Raw genomic sequence first — 17,463 nt, 5'->3', positions numbered from 1 at the left:
AAAGGGTTCAGAAAAGATTTACAACGATGTTATTGGTCAGAGCATTTAGTACAGGAGTTGGGAGGTCATGCTGCAGCTATAAACGACATTGGTTTGGCCACTTTTAGAATAGCATGTGCAATTCTGGTCTCTCTTCTCTGGGAAGGATGTTGTGGAACTTGAAAGGGTTCAGAAAAGATTTACAACAATGTTGCCAGGATTGGAGAGTTTGAGCTATAGGGAGAGGCTGAATAGGCTGGGGTTGTTTTCCCTGGAGCGTCAGAGGCTGAGGGGTGACCATATAGAGGTTAATAAGATCATGAGGGGTGGATAGGATAAATAGACAAGATTATTTCCCTGGGGTGGCAGAGGTTTAGGGTGCGAGGGGAAAGATATAGAGACCTAAGGGACAACTTTTTCCACGCAAAGGGTGGTGCATGTATGAAGTGAGCTGCGAGAGGACATAGTGGAGGCTGGTACAATGACAACATTTAAAAGGCATCTGAATGGGTGTATGAATAGGAACGTTTTAGAGGGATATGGGCCAAGTGCTGGCAAATGACCAGGTTAATTTCGGATATCTGGCCAACAGGGATGAGTTGGAACGAAGGGTCTGTTTCCATGCTGTACATCTCTATGACAAAACAAAGTTGCCAATTGAGATCCTGCTTTAGGTCATGTCTGATTTTCTTTCTTATTATATTGAAGAACAGTTTAACCTAAGACCAATTTCACTCCCTTTCCCTGATCAAGGCAGCATTTATATCAAGCACATCCAGCTCCAGTAAGAGGTTTTGTAGAATGTGAACCTCAGTGCTTCTCTGGCCCAGTTGTGCAGGGAATTTTAACAAGCCCTTAGAGGAGGGTTGGAAGGAAATTAGAAAAAATAACATTGGACAGGAATCTGATTATTGCTGCTGATACTTATTTTTCCCAGAGGTTTTTTTGTGCACTAATCGTAACTTATCCAACAAAAGTGGGAATTCAATTGAGATTGTTAATGAAAGAATTAATAGGTATTTTCTGAGAGCAATTGAAAACTTCCTGATGGATATGTAATACTTAGTGTTTGCCACTCATCAACTTACTGGAACGTAGTGCATAGTTGGAATGGAATGAACGTTCTTTTTAATTCATTCATTGGATGTGGGCATCCCTAATTACCCAGACAGCAATGGGCCGGACAGGGTAAGGATGGCAGATTTCCTCCATAAAAGGCATTGGTGAACCAAATGGTTTTATCACAATCAACAGTGAACACGATTAGGCTAACTTTTTAATTCCAGATTTTTATTGAATTCAAATTTCACTATTTAAACCAATAATGTGAACCCACACCCCAGAATGTAAGGCTGGGATTCTGGAATACTCGGCTAGCGACTTTAAGATTATGGCACTGTTTCTCACATAATGTAGAATTGCATCATAAAACTTGCAAATCATAGAATCATACAGCATGAAAATAGACCTTTTGGTCCAACCAGTCCATGATCTACTGTTTAGCCAGTTGAATTTGCAACCAAAAATATTCTGTGATCCAGAAAACAAAAGCTGGGAACGTTCAACTTTATTTTGTCCAAATCTGACCTTTTTCTTACCAGTTATACACATGTATCGTTTACTAAAACTGTTGAGAGTATCTCAAGCAAGCAACAGAACTATATATATTGAAAAAAAACACTCAAGGACTTTGAACCGTTGTCATTATTGTACTGTCAGAAATGTAGCATCAAACTAGCCCATACACACCAATGTGATAAACAGAGCATCGGTCGGATCAGGGAAAATATTGGCCAAGGTACTGGAAGCACCCAGCTACTCTCCTTTAAAATAGCTCTACAAATTCTTTCACACCATCTTGAAAGGGACGAAGGGACGTCCATTTAAGATTTCATGCACAAGATTTCATACATCTCTGACAGTGCAGCACTGATTGGTACTGCACTGGAATCTCAGCTTTGATTTTTGTGCTCAAGGTTCCAAAGTGAGACATGAAAACAACGTTGAGAGGCCTATCAACAGAGTGAAAAGTTCAGAGTAAAATGGATTCAATATAAAGATGTGCTGAAAGGGAGATTAGAAGACCTAAAATGTAATGTGAAAAAAAGGTCATGAGCAAATTCTTCACACCTTCTAGGAAACACTGGGCTTTGTCAATTAATCTACTCTCCTGCCTCTGCTGTTCAATACTTCTCCTGTCTCAGAGGTTCATGGTTCTTATCATCAAATCCCACCATGGTCTATCCCCTTTTTGCTCCAGCAATACCTTCTCCATAAAGAATCTCACCTTGTTTCACCTTTGTCATTTAAAAATCTCCCTCTGTACCACTCGCCCAAGCCCTGTGGCTTCATTTCCCAAGGAGATATCTTCACTACTCTTCTCAAGTTGTCCTACACCAATAACGTCTCATCTTCGGAGATTTCAAACATTGATTCATCATGTTCTCTCCCTGCTGGATTCACTGTCCTATTTATCCACCTCAATCTCACTCTCCATGTAAACACCACAGTATATAAATTCATGGGTGTTTGAACATAGAACATAGAACAATACAGCACAGAACAGGCCCTTCGGCCCACGATGTTGTGCCGAACTTCTAACCTAGATTAAGTACCCATCCATGTACCTATCCAAATGCCGCTTAACTTCTCTGCACCCTCTCCAAAGCTTCCACATCTTTCCTAAAGTGAGGCGACCAGAACTGCACACAGTACTCCAACTGTGGCCTAACCAAAGTCCTGTACAGCTGCAACATCACTTCACAACTCTTGAATTCAATCCCTCTGCTAATGAACGATAATACTCCCTAGGCCTTTTTACAAACTCTATCCACCTGAGTGGCAATCTTCAAAGATCTATGTACATAGACCCCAAGATCCCTCTGTTCCTCCACCTGACTAAGAACCCTACCATTAACCCTGTATTGTGTCAACTGTGACTCAATGGGGAGCACTCTTGTCTCTGGGTCAGAAAATTGTGGGTTCAAATCGCCCTCTGGGACTTGAGCGTAAATATCTAGGCAGGCCCTGTAGCATAGCACTGAGGGAGGCCCAAGCAATCAGCTGCTCTGTCTTTCAGATGAGATGTAGGTACTTTCTTCTCTCTCACAAGGTTGTTATAGATCTCATGTCACCTTTTCAACAAAAAATGAGAGAGTACACTTCAGTATCCTGGCCAATATTTATCCCCCAGTTAGCAGAAACAGATTACTTTTGTGGGAGCTTGATATATGTAAATTGGTTGCCACCTTTCCTATATTGCAACAGTTACACCACTTCTGAAAGGAGTTCATGTGCTACGAAGCACTTTGGGATGCGCAGTGCTAATGGAAGAAAGAAAAAACAAAACATGGAGATTAGAAGATCTGAAACTGGCTGTGAAAAGATATCATGGTACAGTTACAACATTTAAAAGACATTTGGACAGGTACATGAATAGGAAAGGCTTCGAAGGACATGGACCAAACATAGGCAAATGGGACTTGTTTAGTTTGGGAAACCTGGTTAATATGGATGAGTTGAACTAACTGTGCTGTATTGCTCTACAATAATCTGTAGCACAATGTATTGAAACAGATGTCTCATTTACATATGTATTCTTGTCTGCAGGGCCCTCAAGTACTGATGCCAGATCTGGTTCAGATATCAAATTTCTGCATCAACCAAAGGACTAGCTATTTTCTGGTTTCTTGTCATTCAATAAGGTACTATACATAATGCATTTCAGTAAGAGCTCAAGGTGCTGGAGGTAGTATATCATCATGGACAGAGCCTCACAGTGCTCGGGACCCAAGTTCAATTCCACCCTTGGGCAGCTGTTTGCATATTCTCCCCATGTCTGCGTGGGTTTCCTCCCACAGTTCAAAGATGTGCAGGTTAGGTAGATTATCCTTGTGAAATGCAGAGTTACAAGAAATAAGGTAGAGGCGTGGGTCTGGGTGGGGATGCTATTCAGAGGGTTGGGTGTATATTCGATGGGCTGAATAGTCTGCTTGCACACTGTAGAGATGCTCTGATGATTCTATGGTCTTATAATCAGTGGGACTTACGTTATTGTCAATTATACCCATTTACATAAAGAAGCAGAAAGACATACGCTCGTAGTTTTATCATGACTTCATAATGTTCCTCATTGCTTTAAAACCAATGAAGTACTTTGAGCTGTAGTCATTGTTGCAATATGAAAAACACAACAGCAATGTCACACAAAACAGAAATGAGATAACTAACTAGATCATCTCTTTTAGGTTCACCTGTTTTGCAATTCCTATAAAAGGCCAACCTCAATTAACTTATTAGATATGTTATAAGCCAAAACATGGGCTTGAGCCTGGTCAGACACAGCAGATGGTGGGATACTTGTCATGATTAGCAAAACACATGTAAATAATATGTAGAAACAGACAGGTAGACACACACATACAGACTTGTCCTGGAGTGATTTGAAACAGTTTAATGTAAATCCAAGACAGTTTGTGATTACATTTCCACACATATACAATATGCATATGTGAGTGCATATATTCTGATTAGGAGATAAGCAGATTCACCTTGGAGACCGAAAAAATGATCAACAACCAGTGAACTACAAGCTAAACAGTTCACAACAATAGACCCCCTTTTCTCCCTACAGTTAATAGTAACAGTTAAAATAACTATATACTCTATTTTTCATTAAAATCTTCTTTTAATTTACAATGCTTCTAATATTAGTTTCAAGATGAGACCATAAAATTTGCACTCATTCCTCCTACAACTGAAACAATTAAGAGTGAGCTCACAACATCATTAGAAAAACACAAGCATTTAGTAGCTACGACTTGAGTTTCTGGCTGAACTTGATTTTTTTTAAAAAAACACTCTACAATTCAGCAAAATAAACATTCTCGTAACCATACCTAGAATATGGGGCAAAGATATAAGTTTCTACATTGTACATATATTCCTACAACATCTCACTCCTCCCTGCACCAAAACCATGCCCCCATCTTTAAAAAGACAACAAATTACAGAGCAAGTAAGACAGTCCACAAAGAAAAGAACATAGAATAATACACTGAAACACAAACCTACGGAGAGTTTAATGCAGGTTATCAGGTTTTGACACTGAACAAGGATGAGACAGAATTCTGAGTTTAAAACCCCAAAGATACCTTGGAGAGGAAAGGTGAAACTTGCAGCAGAGATGAGTACTGTCCACATCTGTGTAAATGCAATAAATATGTCCACATTGACCACTGAGATTCCCTTTCTCCCCCTTCTCTCAATTTAACATGAAGTGATTCCTGGAAGGTCACATCAATGAGAGTTGAGGGGGCAGAGCTTTTTTCTCGATTGCCAAATTATTTTCTAATTGACCGATTCAGAGGTGTTATTCTGGAGCAGATGAGATGTGAACTCTGGCCTCCAAATTCAGAGGGAGGGATGCTACCACTACACCACAAGAGCCCCTCAATATGGAGACTGAGAACTTTATAGATAAACAGGCATTGCGTAACTATGACTTGAGTTTCTGGCTGAACTGTGTTTTTTTCAAAAATAATTTTTAATTAACCTTCTCAGCGATGTTATTACATACCCCTGGAACATTTGGGACTTGAACCTGGGTACCCAGCTTGGTTGTAGGGACACTACCACTGCACCACATGAATCCCTCCCAGATGTCAACACCAATTTTTCTAACCAACTTATTTGGAGATGTTATTACACACCTCTGGAGCAGGTGGGACTTGAACCTGAGTCTCACCGTTCAGGGTTAGGGACACTAACACTGCACCTGAGTAGGATCCTCCTGAATGCCAAGAATCAAAGACTTTTAATTCCAAGCAGCTATTGGTTAAGAAATTTAGAATAACTAACCACCAGTAACATCTCACCAGGAAGAACAACAGTGTATTAAAAGGAAGAATCAATTATTGGGTTTTCTCAAGTTAACTAAGATAACAAATGAAGAATTTTAGGGCAGAAAATTTCACCCACTTAGAGTAACTTCTTTAGAATTCTTATTTTGCATTTGCATCCTGTCCTGTTTCAATCTATCCTTGCCTGAGGGTTGGCAACTCCAGCCTGTATTTGGTATGTTCTAGCCTGTTGGGGGACATCATTTCTCAATCAAACTGTCAGCTCTATTGTAAAATCAGTGAGCAGAGCAGGACGGAATGGGTAAGGGTGAGTACAAATATGGTGGTTGGTGTGGCAAGGGTGATGTGAGCAGTGTAGTGTGATGTAGTAGCATAGTGCAGAACAAGCAGGGCAGGATGACATGGACACAGCAGAGGGTCAAAGTGTGGGCAGGACATTGTGATCAGGTCTTTGAAGTTTGGGATGGTCAGTGCAGCAGGGCACTGTGGGCAAAGCAATGCAACGGTAGAGCATGGTAGGCAGGACATGGAGTGCCAGCACAGCAAGTTAGTTTGGGAGTAAATCCTTCTTTTGTATATTTTCCCATTAAACCAAATATCAAATTATGGACTTTTAAACACTTTATCTCACTGAAAAGCATCCTAAAAAGCATCAATATCTTATACCAACTACATCATAAACCACTGTAGCCTTCATTATTCCTTCTTGTATATTGTGCACAATGCTATACTCCTGCTTCATTAACATAGCAATCTCAATCTACTGTAGTCCCATTATCAGACTCCTTCCCACTGCTTTTTAAAATCATATCACCTGACCCTCTTCCACATCAGCTCAATTGCAATTGTACAAGTTTCTAACATCACTTTCTTTCCAAATCAAAGCTTGAATTGGTATGTATTATAGAAGGTAAAGAAGTGCCACCAGGCAAGGTTAAAACATCTATTAAAAATCTCTCCTGACGGCTCAATACATTCACTCAGGGAATAGAAATGTCCAGATTAGTGCTGAGTGGACTGATTTGAGCCAGACCAGTGTTAAGTATGTTGCTAATCATTATTCATTCCTTTAATATCCGTCCACATTGTGTGTTATGAGCTCAGATTGGTTGCTTGTGCAAGGCATCATGGAAAACCTGATGGCAGCAAAGATTCAGGAGTTGAAGGAAGGGAGAATAAATAACTGGTAACAGTCATGATGTGAATACTTCACCATCGCAATCCTGTATCCAGCCACAATGGCATATTTAAAGGCAGCCTGTGTTTGAGGCTTAAAGAAAAAAATAAACAACTAACAAATGCAACACTAAATCAACCACCATTTCCTTATTTCAAAATCTTATTCAGGTCAGATTAATCTATGTAAAAGAAAATTCTCCCGTAAATTTAGCACCAGACCCTGAATATGTTGCAGCTCATCCAAAGAACCATAACACTGCACAATAATTTCTGCAACCTTGCACCTAAAATGAAAATCTGAAGTGCATGTACAGACAAATTCACCCCCTCCCATAACAAAGTTACAAACAGGTTTCCAACAACACTTTTTAGACCCAATTCCACTAGATTTGCCAATACTCACAAAGACATGCATGCAACCAGTGGAGAAAGGGGGTTAGATGGAATGCTGGGAAGCATTTAATCTCCAAATATTGGCTAGAACTTAATTTTCCCTCTCTCCAAATCTTCCATTTGCCCAATGTTCCGCTTTGGTGTCTGATCAAACAATGCCTCACTATTATCCATCTCAGTCCAAAAGCTCTTTAATCCCTATCTCTCTGTGCTTATAATAAAAAGAAAAGTCACAGAATTTGCATGCCCCTATGAATTTTATCTTGGGTTGCTCACAGCATTGGGGAGATTAATTCATCTTGCTTTCTGGAAACTCCAGGACAATCCCAAATGCTTGGCAACCCTACTGCTTCTCACCTTCACTCCACATAACTCTGTACATGTGATCGCACCTCCAATATGGGCCCACTTATGTTTAGCCGCCCACTTATGTTTAGCCCAGCAATGTTCTAGAGGGGGAAAGCATGGAACACTGATAGCTAATGTAGTAGCTGTGTCTCTCCATTGTGTTGGACCTCATTGAATTGTCACAGCCTTCAGCTCTGAATTTGAAATCTTGCCTTCTTTAAATCCATGCACTCTATTGCCAATATACATTGAAGGGTTTCCAAGACAAAGGCACTTTCCGCCAAATTGTTAAGATACTCAGAAACACATATTTAAAGAAGACAAAAATGTTTGATTTAAACAACCAAACTGCAACAAGGTGCTTAAGAAAAAGAGCTAGCATGGAACAAGATCAGACACCAGATAGATTTCACCCTATTGACAAATTCCAGCCATGCACAGGTCACTATTGAAATGACTGCTCCATTATTATTCATTCATTCTCTAAAAGCTATTGCTAACTCCCTATTTCAGCCCTACAGGCACCCAATGGTTTCAAGTTGACGTGGTCAGGGTAGGGGGAAGCAGAGGGGCTTGTCATTGATTCTGAGTTGAAAAATACCTGTATCCTTTTGTTTGGGATGCAAGTATAATTGTATTAAATAGAATAAAAATTGATTCATGTGTGAATTAACAGTTGAAACTATGCAGACTCTTATTGATAATCAGTAACTTTTATGCCCCTTCCCAAATTTAATGATTAGGTTTTTTTTTCTTCCTTATATATAAACATATGTATATACATATAGAACAGATACAGACTCACTTGAATGTTTACATACATAAAAATAGCAGCAATGCCAGTAACTATTAAACCTTTGAGAAATTCCCACCTAATGAAAAAAATAAAGTCAAGTATTAAGTGTTAATTACAAATAAAGAGGAATAAATTCCAGCTGTCTCCTCCTAACAGATAATCTTCATGAAAGAGCCTGACAGTCAGAGGCAGCAAAGCACAAATAATGCCATAAAATGTGATTTCTTTGGTGTCAAGTGTCATTTTGTTTTTGTATATGTGAGTGACTTATTCTTTATTCACATCCTTACACTCACTCACAGCCAGCTCTCCTCCTTGATGGGATTGCACCTGGTTATTGCAAAGCCTGGTCTTTAGAATGCACAGTGAACATGGGTATAATTGATCAGACTTTGAGAATGTACTGAGCACTTTACCTGACTTAGAAGTCAACTCAACTCATGTCAGCCTTTAACAACCTAAAGACTATTAATTACACAACTCATACAAGAAGGCAACCTCTGTGAAAATTCAATCACATTTTTTTCTTCCCTAATGCAATGTAGCCCACTTCATTAGCCACTGGCTACATTTGGCTAATTACATCTTCAGATGTGGCTCATAGGGAATACAGATGTTATTTTGGATTAGTATGATGTTAGTATTGGGCATGTGATGTTAGTATTATTCACATGACTTATACGTGTGTATCTTTTGTGTTTGTTGGTAAATGGTGATGAAAAGCAGAATGTAGTATTTGTTTTGCTTCCTTACTTACTGAATACTGCTAGATGTTTTTTTCAGTAAAGATATACCTGTGAAATACACTTACTTGTATTGCGAGAGGATGTGTATTAAAATAATTGTGATTAAAACTGTATGGTTATAGCCAGTGAACTCTATTGGACAATTCTGCTCGAAAGAAAACACATACACAGCACAATTGGGAGTGAAAAGACAGAAATTAAATGGTTTCCTTTAAAAATGTAGGGCTGGTTTTTTTAAGAAAGAAAACAAGTTAACCAAGAGAAAAAATAACCACAAATTCAAAACATTTAAAACAGCAGCTAATGAAGATATTTGTTAAAGTACTACACTGAAAAGGAAAAACTGAAATGTTCTTTTACAAAATGCCAGTCACGCTAAATTTGTGTGGTGAACAAAGATATTCTGCTCATAATTTTTTCTCTGTTTTTAAAATATTCATTCTAATAAGAAGAAACCTAACTTGCAATTTCACCAGTTCAGATTCTCAAGCCCTCTTCCCTGGACCTTTTTATGATGAGTCAAACGTACAGAACAGAATTGCCAGGTGTCAGGTCAGTCAGAACCACTGTTACCGTAGATCATTCCTAAACTCTTTATTCCACTTCCTTCATGTCTCTGTTGGTCAGATCAGTGAGTTGCTTGGACACATTTGCCTCAAATGGCCACAGCCTTGGTCATGGATTGTAATGTCAGCTGTGGTGACATGAAGGAGAAGCCCGAGTTGGCCTCAGTGATTCAGAGTCAGAAATGCGGGAACAGGTGAAATCTGCTTCTGACTAGGACTCTAGAAATCATCAACCAACATATCTTGTGGGGTGTAAATACATACACACAGGATTGGTTCAGCTGTGATGCCCTCTGGATCTCTCTCAAATTCCTGCAGGGTACCAGAAGGCATCCACATCAGTAAAGGCAGATACATAGGAACAGGAGGAGGCCACTCAACTTCACAAGCCTGCTTCACCATTCAATAAGATTAAGCTAATTCTGAGAAACTATGAAGATGGTAGAAAATGAACAGAAGAACTGTGTCCTTGCAGGAAAAGATTCAACATTGAGTTGCTTAAAGGAGATAACTAGTTGTTTTCTCTTTATTTAGTTGGAAAAGGACATAATTTAAAATGATGCAGTCATGGAGGAAATTTTTTTTTAAAAGTAATGACAGAAGCAGAATGTTTTAGTGGGCTGAAATAGACGTGTTCCAAAGGTGATACCAGAAAACATCAACTCCATGTACCTAAGAACCACACAGTATACATTTGAATTACCTAGGAACATTGTGCAATATGGCAGATCTCATTATTTTTTCTCTAATTTTTTTCCCCTTGCCAAGTACACACCATTTGTGACATTATGGTCATACCTTCCATGACTGAATTGATGTCAACACCAATTATTAACAGAAACTCATTAATTAAATGACAATTGGCACTAGGACACAGAGTTTAATGAAAAGACTTGACATTGTTCACAGGAAACAGGTGTCCATTTATATTGGTGGATCAATGGGCAGAGAGTGGAAGGGATACATCTATATTACAAGAATTATACATAGACTACTGGGAGATTTGAGAGCTTGACGAGTCAAATGGCACTTTGTTGCTTACAACATTATGTTCTGTCTACACTGATAGTCTACCTGGAAAGGGAATTATGAGCTGCCAACACCTGAGGAGTTGTAAAGAGAAGAAAGGACATGCAAACTCAGACTGTGTTTCTCCAAATGCAACCCTACACTTTCTTAGTCCCAGTCCTTTCATCATGCAGAGCCATCATGCCCAAGAATTGTGACTGGGAGGATTGCCTCAGCATTAATACCAACTCCATTGGATCTATTGGAAGTCTGGAGGAATTCTTGTCCTTTTCTGTAAGGCACTACAAGGAAATATGTTTGAAACATGACAGGAAGCTTTCTGCTAAAAAGAAACAATAGACAGCAAAGATAACACACACACACAAAAATACACACACGCGCACACACACACACAGTGGAACTCAGAACTGTCACAACTAACATGCCTTAAGAACATAGCTAAGTTGAATCAGGGTTGTGCAATCACGATTAATATCTATTGGTATCATATAATTGAATGAAGCTTTCCTCATCTCCCTACATTCTAAAAGGGGCCCTGGCAGCCTCCAACTTCACAAGGAGGGTTTGATTTAGGAAAAGATGAGCAGCTATTTGTTTATCGAAACAAAAAATAAAATAAACTGAATTTGAGAAATCAACTGTAGTTCATTTACTGAACTTCATCAATTAAAAACTTCAACCAAACTCTCAGAGTAGCTTCCAGGGTCCCAAAGTCACAAGTCCTTAAATTATTTCAGAGATTAAATATCCACCGAACATTGTTGCTCGACTCCCCTTCATACATCTTCATCACGGGCCAGAGGTCAATTGTCAGGCTTTCAAAATTTGGTTTTTTTTTAATAAACTTCTGATTTAAAAAAGATTTGTAGTTTTCATCCCATGACTGAGTGCTCTTCCTTCCGGTTTATTTCTCAACTACCTTCTCAAGTATGAGATGCATTGTTGCTTGTTTCAATTCAATACAATATCTTTGTTGTTCTTGAGTCTTAAAGGTAGGGGTATTGGTTGACCTTGGTTGGACTCAATGGATATCCGGTATAGACAGCTGAGGCTGGTGAAGCGTTGATGTATGTCTGGTGGGCAAATTGGGCTTGATACTGACTTGGGTGGATGGTCGGAGAAGGCAGTACCCTTGGTCCCATACCAACGGGCATTTGGTGAACTATGCCTCCAGGATGGGTGGCATAAGTGTGCCTGGTAGACCCCTGTGATGCCACAAGGTGAGCCACTGTGCCCGTGGGTGCAAGGGCAGCAGGTGTGGCATAGGTGTACAGGTGAGGCTGCCCGGATAGATGGGCCGCTGCTAGATGAGGATGCACAGTGTGTGAAGGACTACGATGTGGGAACGAGTAGGGGGCCTGAGCAATGGTCGGTGTGATGTAAGCTTGCTGCCTCCGATGTCCATGGTTGCCACTCCGCTCCTGGATCCCTGTCACATGTGGCTGAGCCTAAAAGAAAACACACATTATTAACTGATGTAGACAGAAGCATGTTGAATGACCTGACACAATCAGCTCCAGAAACATTCATATTGTATTTGAATCATCATCCTTTCTCCTGATTACACCAATTAGAGGAAATTCTAAGAAGCACTGACATCAGATGGAATCTCACCAACTCTCATTTCTTATACCAGAAGGGATGCCACCCACACATAATCTTGTACTCACAATGTGAAGGTTACTATCCATCACAGATCCTCTACTCACAACTGGAGAAATCACATCAACACTCTATCCTACACTCAGAACTGGACGGATCTCAACCAAATATAATCTTGATCTCAATATGGTATTTCATGCATGCTTCCAACCTAACAGCTAGAATGGGATCCCAGCTATAGTCAATCAAGAGGTCAGGAGCACGTGAATGAAGATAAGGAGAGCACAGACAGAGATAAAGTTAGAGTTGTCAGAGATCTGATACAAAATGACAAAAATCAGGAGTGAATAGAGATGAGGTGGAAGTGGGCAGATATCAGGAGAGAATGAAAGGGATCAGAAGAGAGTAGGAAGGGATTAAGTGGACAAAGGTCAGGACAGAATGCGAATGAATCAGGAGCAAGCGAACAGTGATCAGAAGCAGGTGAGCGGGAACAGAGATTCGGAGAGAGAAAGCAATAAATAACTAAGAGAACGTTGATGAGAAGCGAGTTGTCCTATATCAGTAACAAATGCTTCCTTAGAATGAATATGCAGAAATGTGTCTAAGTACCTGACTGAGATTGAGGGGTTGCTGTTGAAAGGAATGGGCTGTTGACCTCTGTTGTCGGTAAGATGATATCGCTGAGTAACTTGCTGAAGAGTGGGTTGTATTGGATGTTGTTGTGCTGGAGTTTTTGGGCTTGTGGATCAATGAATGATGTCCTTGTGTGCCTGAAACGTAACAAGAGAATTTAAATAAAAGAAATGCCACAGTTGTACAATAAGGAGACCAGAGGCTTAATTTTCTAATGGTCATAAATCTGGACAAAATAAATTAAGTAATGCCAATCAGAAAAAAGTTTTAAACGCTAAGGTCTAACTTAAGAGACAAAACTGACAGTACAATCCATTTCGTAAGTTTCGTGAAATAAAATTCAATTATTCAACAAGGTCTTTGACTATAAATTAGACAGTGCAAGGCCAATGACCTAAGATGAACCCATTTGAGTTTAGTTTATGAGCCTGATTTATGTCTCAAGCCATTTGTAGCAATTCTAATTAACCTCCTTTAGCATTACTCACAAATCATACCTGTTTATTATGACAGACTATGTAAAGGGCAACACATTATTTAACTGCTAAGGTGGGATTATGTCCCATTAAAGCCAAAAATATTAAGAGAACAGAAATATTAATAATATTTAATAATAGAATAATAATTACTGGACAAAAGCAAGCCATTTGGCCCATTATGATTGTGCCAGCTGTCTTGAAAATTGTTTCATCTAGTACCACTCCCCTAAATATTCCCTATAACTCTGCACACATTTCCTGTCAGGTAATGATACAATTTTCTTTTGAAAGCCACAATTGAATTTGCATCCACCATACTCTCAGGAAGTGCACTCCAGATCCTTTCACTTTCTTTTCCTTTTTGCCAAATGCCTTAAATCAATATTCTCTGGTTTTTAATTCTTCCACTAATGGGAAAAGACTTTTTTTTCTTATTTATGCTGTCCACACCCTCATAATATTCCTGCGTGGCTCTTTAAAGGATTATCTAATTAGACCCATCCCCCATCATTCTCTCGATGTCCAACAAACCTTATTTTTGAATACATATCCAATTTCCTTTTGAAAGCTGCTATAGTTCCTTGTTTCTTATCATTTAGAAAATACTCTCATTTATCTATCCTGAATCTAACCTTCCCTCAATTTCAAAACATCCACTTTAGCCATTAATAAAACTGTTAAACACAGCTCAAAGAGGGGTTCAACACATAATGGCTGAATAACACCTGCCTAATCCCACACAAGTTGCAAAGGCTACAGATGTTCATTGTCTGTGCTTATTTACCAGATTTCAGTAACAGCAAAGCACATCTCAGCAGAACTCTCCTGCGTGAGATAAGGCAGACATCTTGCCCCAAATTGCTATTTAATTATTCCTGCACAGATGTGAACATTGAATTCAGAGACACCTTTGCTGAGATGTTTCCTTGTCTTGACTCACAAAGGGGGTGTAACAGTTGGGACAATTAAAATCGAAAGATGGGTCTGTGCCCTAGAGACAGGTGGTGAGGGAGAAGTTGGACACAAATGGCCATCAATACACCCAAGTATGAACTGAACTCAATACCTAGAATGTTCTAAGACACAAGAATATGTCTTACTGCTTACTCATTAACAGCCAGAAGAGTCAATACCAGCCCTCCTCCAGTCAAAGCAATGCATTTGAGAGACATGTCTATCAAATCGGGGGCATAAGCCGGTGCTGGTGATCTGGGGTCTTCTATGACAGACTGGCATAATTAAGAAAGATAAAATAGGGACTGAAGACAAACCTGGTGCAAGGCGGTCACACCCTGCCACAGTATCACTCGACTGTGTCTTGAGAGGCGGGACAATAATGGTGCGTGGGTTCCCACAGTAGTGGCTATCTGACCGTCCTTTGGCCGGGTTGCTTGCAGTGCTGCTGATGGTGTGCTGCTGTTGCATGGCATATGGGCTGTTGTTGCTCGAGGAGTCCGAGTCTGGCGAATCGTGCACTGTGACACAGCTGATGACATTTTTCCTCTGCTTTGACAGTCTGCTGCAAATAGGAAAGAAATCACCGTCAACACTGGATTGGAAGCTGAGCTTTTTAACCAGCCTACCCTTCAGCTTCCTCTTCACACACTACATTCCTGACTCTTTCTGAGGTTCAATTAGGCATAGCCAACCTCCAGGAACTTGCCTACATTTTCCATTCTTCTTATGTGATCTGTGACAGTGGGAATTCATGGAAAATTTGTCAGAATGAGGAATAACAGCTCAACTTGATCCATTCCTCACCCAAAATCCTTCACTATGCATAAATACATTATTTAGCAACAATGATAACTCTGACTTTCATTTCCAACATACTGAGCCAGTCATAGAGTCTCTCAGTTAATTGTATAGAATTTAGACTGGAACCTCCGGGTCTATATCCCATGGCAGCTGACTGAATTTATATGAATCATTAAGGAAGTTACGGCTGCATACTTCGAAAAACTCAAGTCATCTGGGAAGTCAAAATTATTTTGTGAAAGTAAAATTATGTTTAATCTATTTATTTGAGTTCTTTGAAGAAGTAATACACTATTGGAATAATGGGGGTCTGTACTGGGTCCACAATCATTTACAATTTATGTCAATGACTTAGATGAGGGGAGTGAAGCCACTGTAGTTAAATCTGCAGATGAACACAAGGATAGATAAGAAATTATGCTGTGAAAAAGACAAAACAAGGTTGCAGACCAATATAGATAGGTGAAGAGAATGAGGAAAGAAGGTGAAGCTGTACACTTTAGCAGGAAGAATAAAAAGCAAATAATATGTAAAGAGAGAATGATGGCAGAATTCTAGGGTGAAAGGAATTCAGGTGTTGTTAGTGCATCACAGAAAGTGAATATGCAGGTATAGCAAGTAATTAAGAAGGCTAATGGAATGCTATATTTTATAACAGTAGGAAATGAACATAAAGAAATGTTTTGCTTGAATGATGGACATTGATAAGGCTGCATCTCAAATAGTGTCTGCTGTTTTGGTCTCCCCATTTAGGAAGGATGTAAATGCAGTTGGAACCAGTTCCGAGGAGGTTTGCTAGATTTTTATCTGGAATTAGTCACTTGTTTAACGAGGAAAAGTTGGACAGACTGGACTTGTTTTTGAATTTTAGAAGAATGGGTGAAGGTCCTGAGCAGTCTCGACAAGGTGGATGTGAGAAGGATATTTCCTCTTGTGGATGAGTCCAGAATTAGGGTATGCTGTTTTAAAATAGTGGGTCGTCCTTATGGAAAACCTTTCTCTCAGAGAGTTGTACGCCTTTAAAAATGTCTGCCCCAGAAGGCAGTAGAAGCAGGGTCATTGAATACTTAGAAGACAGAGGTCAACAGATCCTTGTTAGTCAAGAGAATCAAAGGTTTCAGAGGTAGATGGGAATCCAGAATCTGCAACACCAACTGATCTACCATGACCTTATTAAATGGCTGAACTGATTCTAGGGGCAAAAATGGCTACTTAGTCATAGAGGAAGACAGCATGGAAACAGACCCTTCAGTCCAACTCGTCCACACCGACCAGATATCTTAAATTAATCTAATCCCATTTGTCAGCACTTGGCCCATATCCCTGTAAACCCTTCCTATTCATATGCCCATCTATATGCCTTTTAACTCTGCTGCAAAATAGTCTGTTTGTAAATTCAATTACTAAAATCGGGATATAAATCTCGTAGGTGACTGTGACCACTGACATTGATTACTGTAAAAGCTCATCTGGTTCATTAATGTCCTTTAGAGAAGGAAAATACCATCATTACCCAGTCTGACCTTCAAGTGACTCCAGATTCACAACATGGTTGATTCTCAACTGCCCCATGAAATGGCCAAGCCACTGTATACAGAGAAATTAGGGAAATTCGCAACAAATGCAAGGCTAGTCAGTGACATACATATCCCATGCCATAATAAAGAAAAAAATACCGATCAGGGTTACATCAATAATTTAGTTGTGCATTGGATACATTTTGGCAACGCAGGTGATAAAATTTTGCAGTTCCATAAAATTGATTACTTAAACTGACACTCAGCTTTAAGTTAAATACTGAGGTAACCAATACAAAAAAAGCTGGAAAAGCTCAGCAGATCTGACACTTAATGACCTGAGTTTTGAGGAAGAGTCACTTGACCCAAAATGTTAACTCTGATTTCTCTCCACAGTTGCTGCCAGCCCTACTGAGCTTTTCCAGCGATTTATGTATTTGTTTCTGATTAACAGTATCCACAGTTCTTTTGGTTTTTATAACGTAATCTAGTATTTGTCTTATGGCTTGACTTACACATGATGTTCCACAACATGTGGCCTAAGTAGATGTGCAATAACCTAAGAAAACAGTTA

General features: G+C 39.5%; 1 protein-coding gene across 7 annotated transcripts in view; it reads right to left on the bottom strand.

Annotated features, from left to right (window-relative positions):
* Positions 1-4,412: 4,412 nt before the first annotated feature.
* hipk2 (homeodomain interacting protein kinase 2) overlaps positions 4,413-17,463 on the bottom strand; it is a 270,569-nt gene continuing 257,518 nt past the window's right edge. For 5 of the 7 annotated variants that reach the window (XM_043708957.1, XM_043708961.1, XM_043708963.1 and 2 more), the window contains 3 exons: positions 14,886-15,133; positions 13,112-13,272; positions 4,413-12,345 (listed from right to left, as the gene is read on the bottom strand). In XM_043708957.1, the coding sequence (XP_043564892.1) occupies positions 11,884-12,345; positions 13,112-13,272; positions 14,886-15,133 (871 nt within the window). In that variant the 3' untranslated portion in view covers positions 4,413-11,883. The remainder of the gene's footprint in view (positions 12,346-13,111; positions 13,273-14,885; positions 15,134-17,463) is intronic. The other 2 variants (XM_043708958.1, XM_043708962.1) reach the window with 1 other exon arrangement.

This window comes from Chiloscyllium plagiosum, chromosome 19 (assembly GCF_004010195.1).
Source record: "Chiloscyllium plagiosum isolate BGI_BamShark_2017 chromosome 19, ASM401019v2, whole genome shotgun sequence".
Lineage (NCBI taxonomy): Eukaryota > Metazoa > Chordata > Chondrichthyes > Orectolobiformes > Hemiscylliidae > Chiloscyllium > Chiloscyllium plagiosum.
The sequence above is the reverse complement of the archived record's forward strand: the minus strand, read 5'-3'. Positions and strand labels throughout refer to the sequence as shown.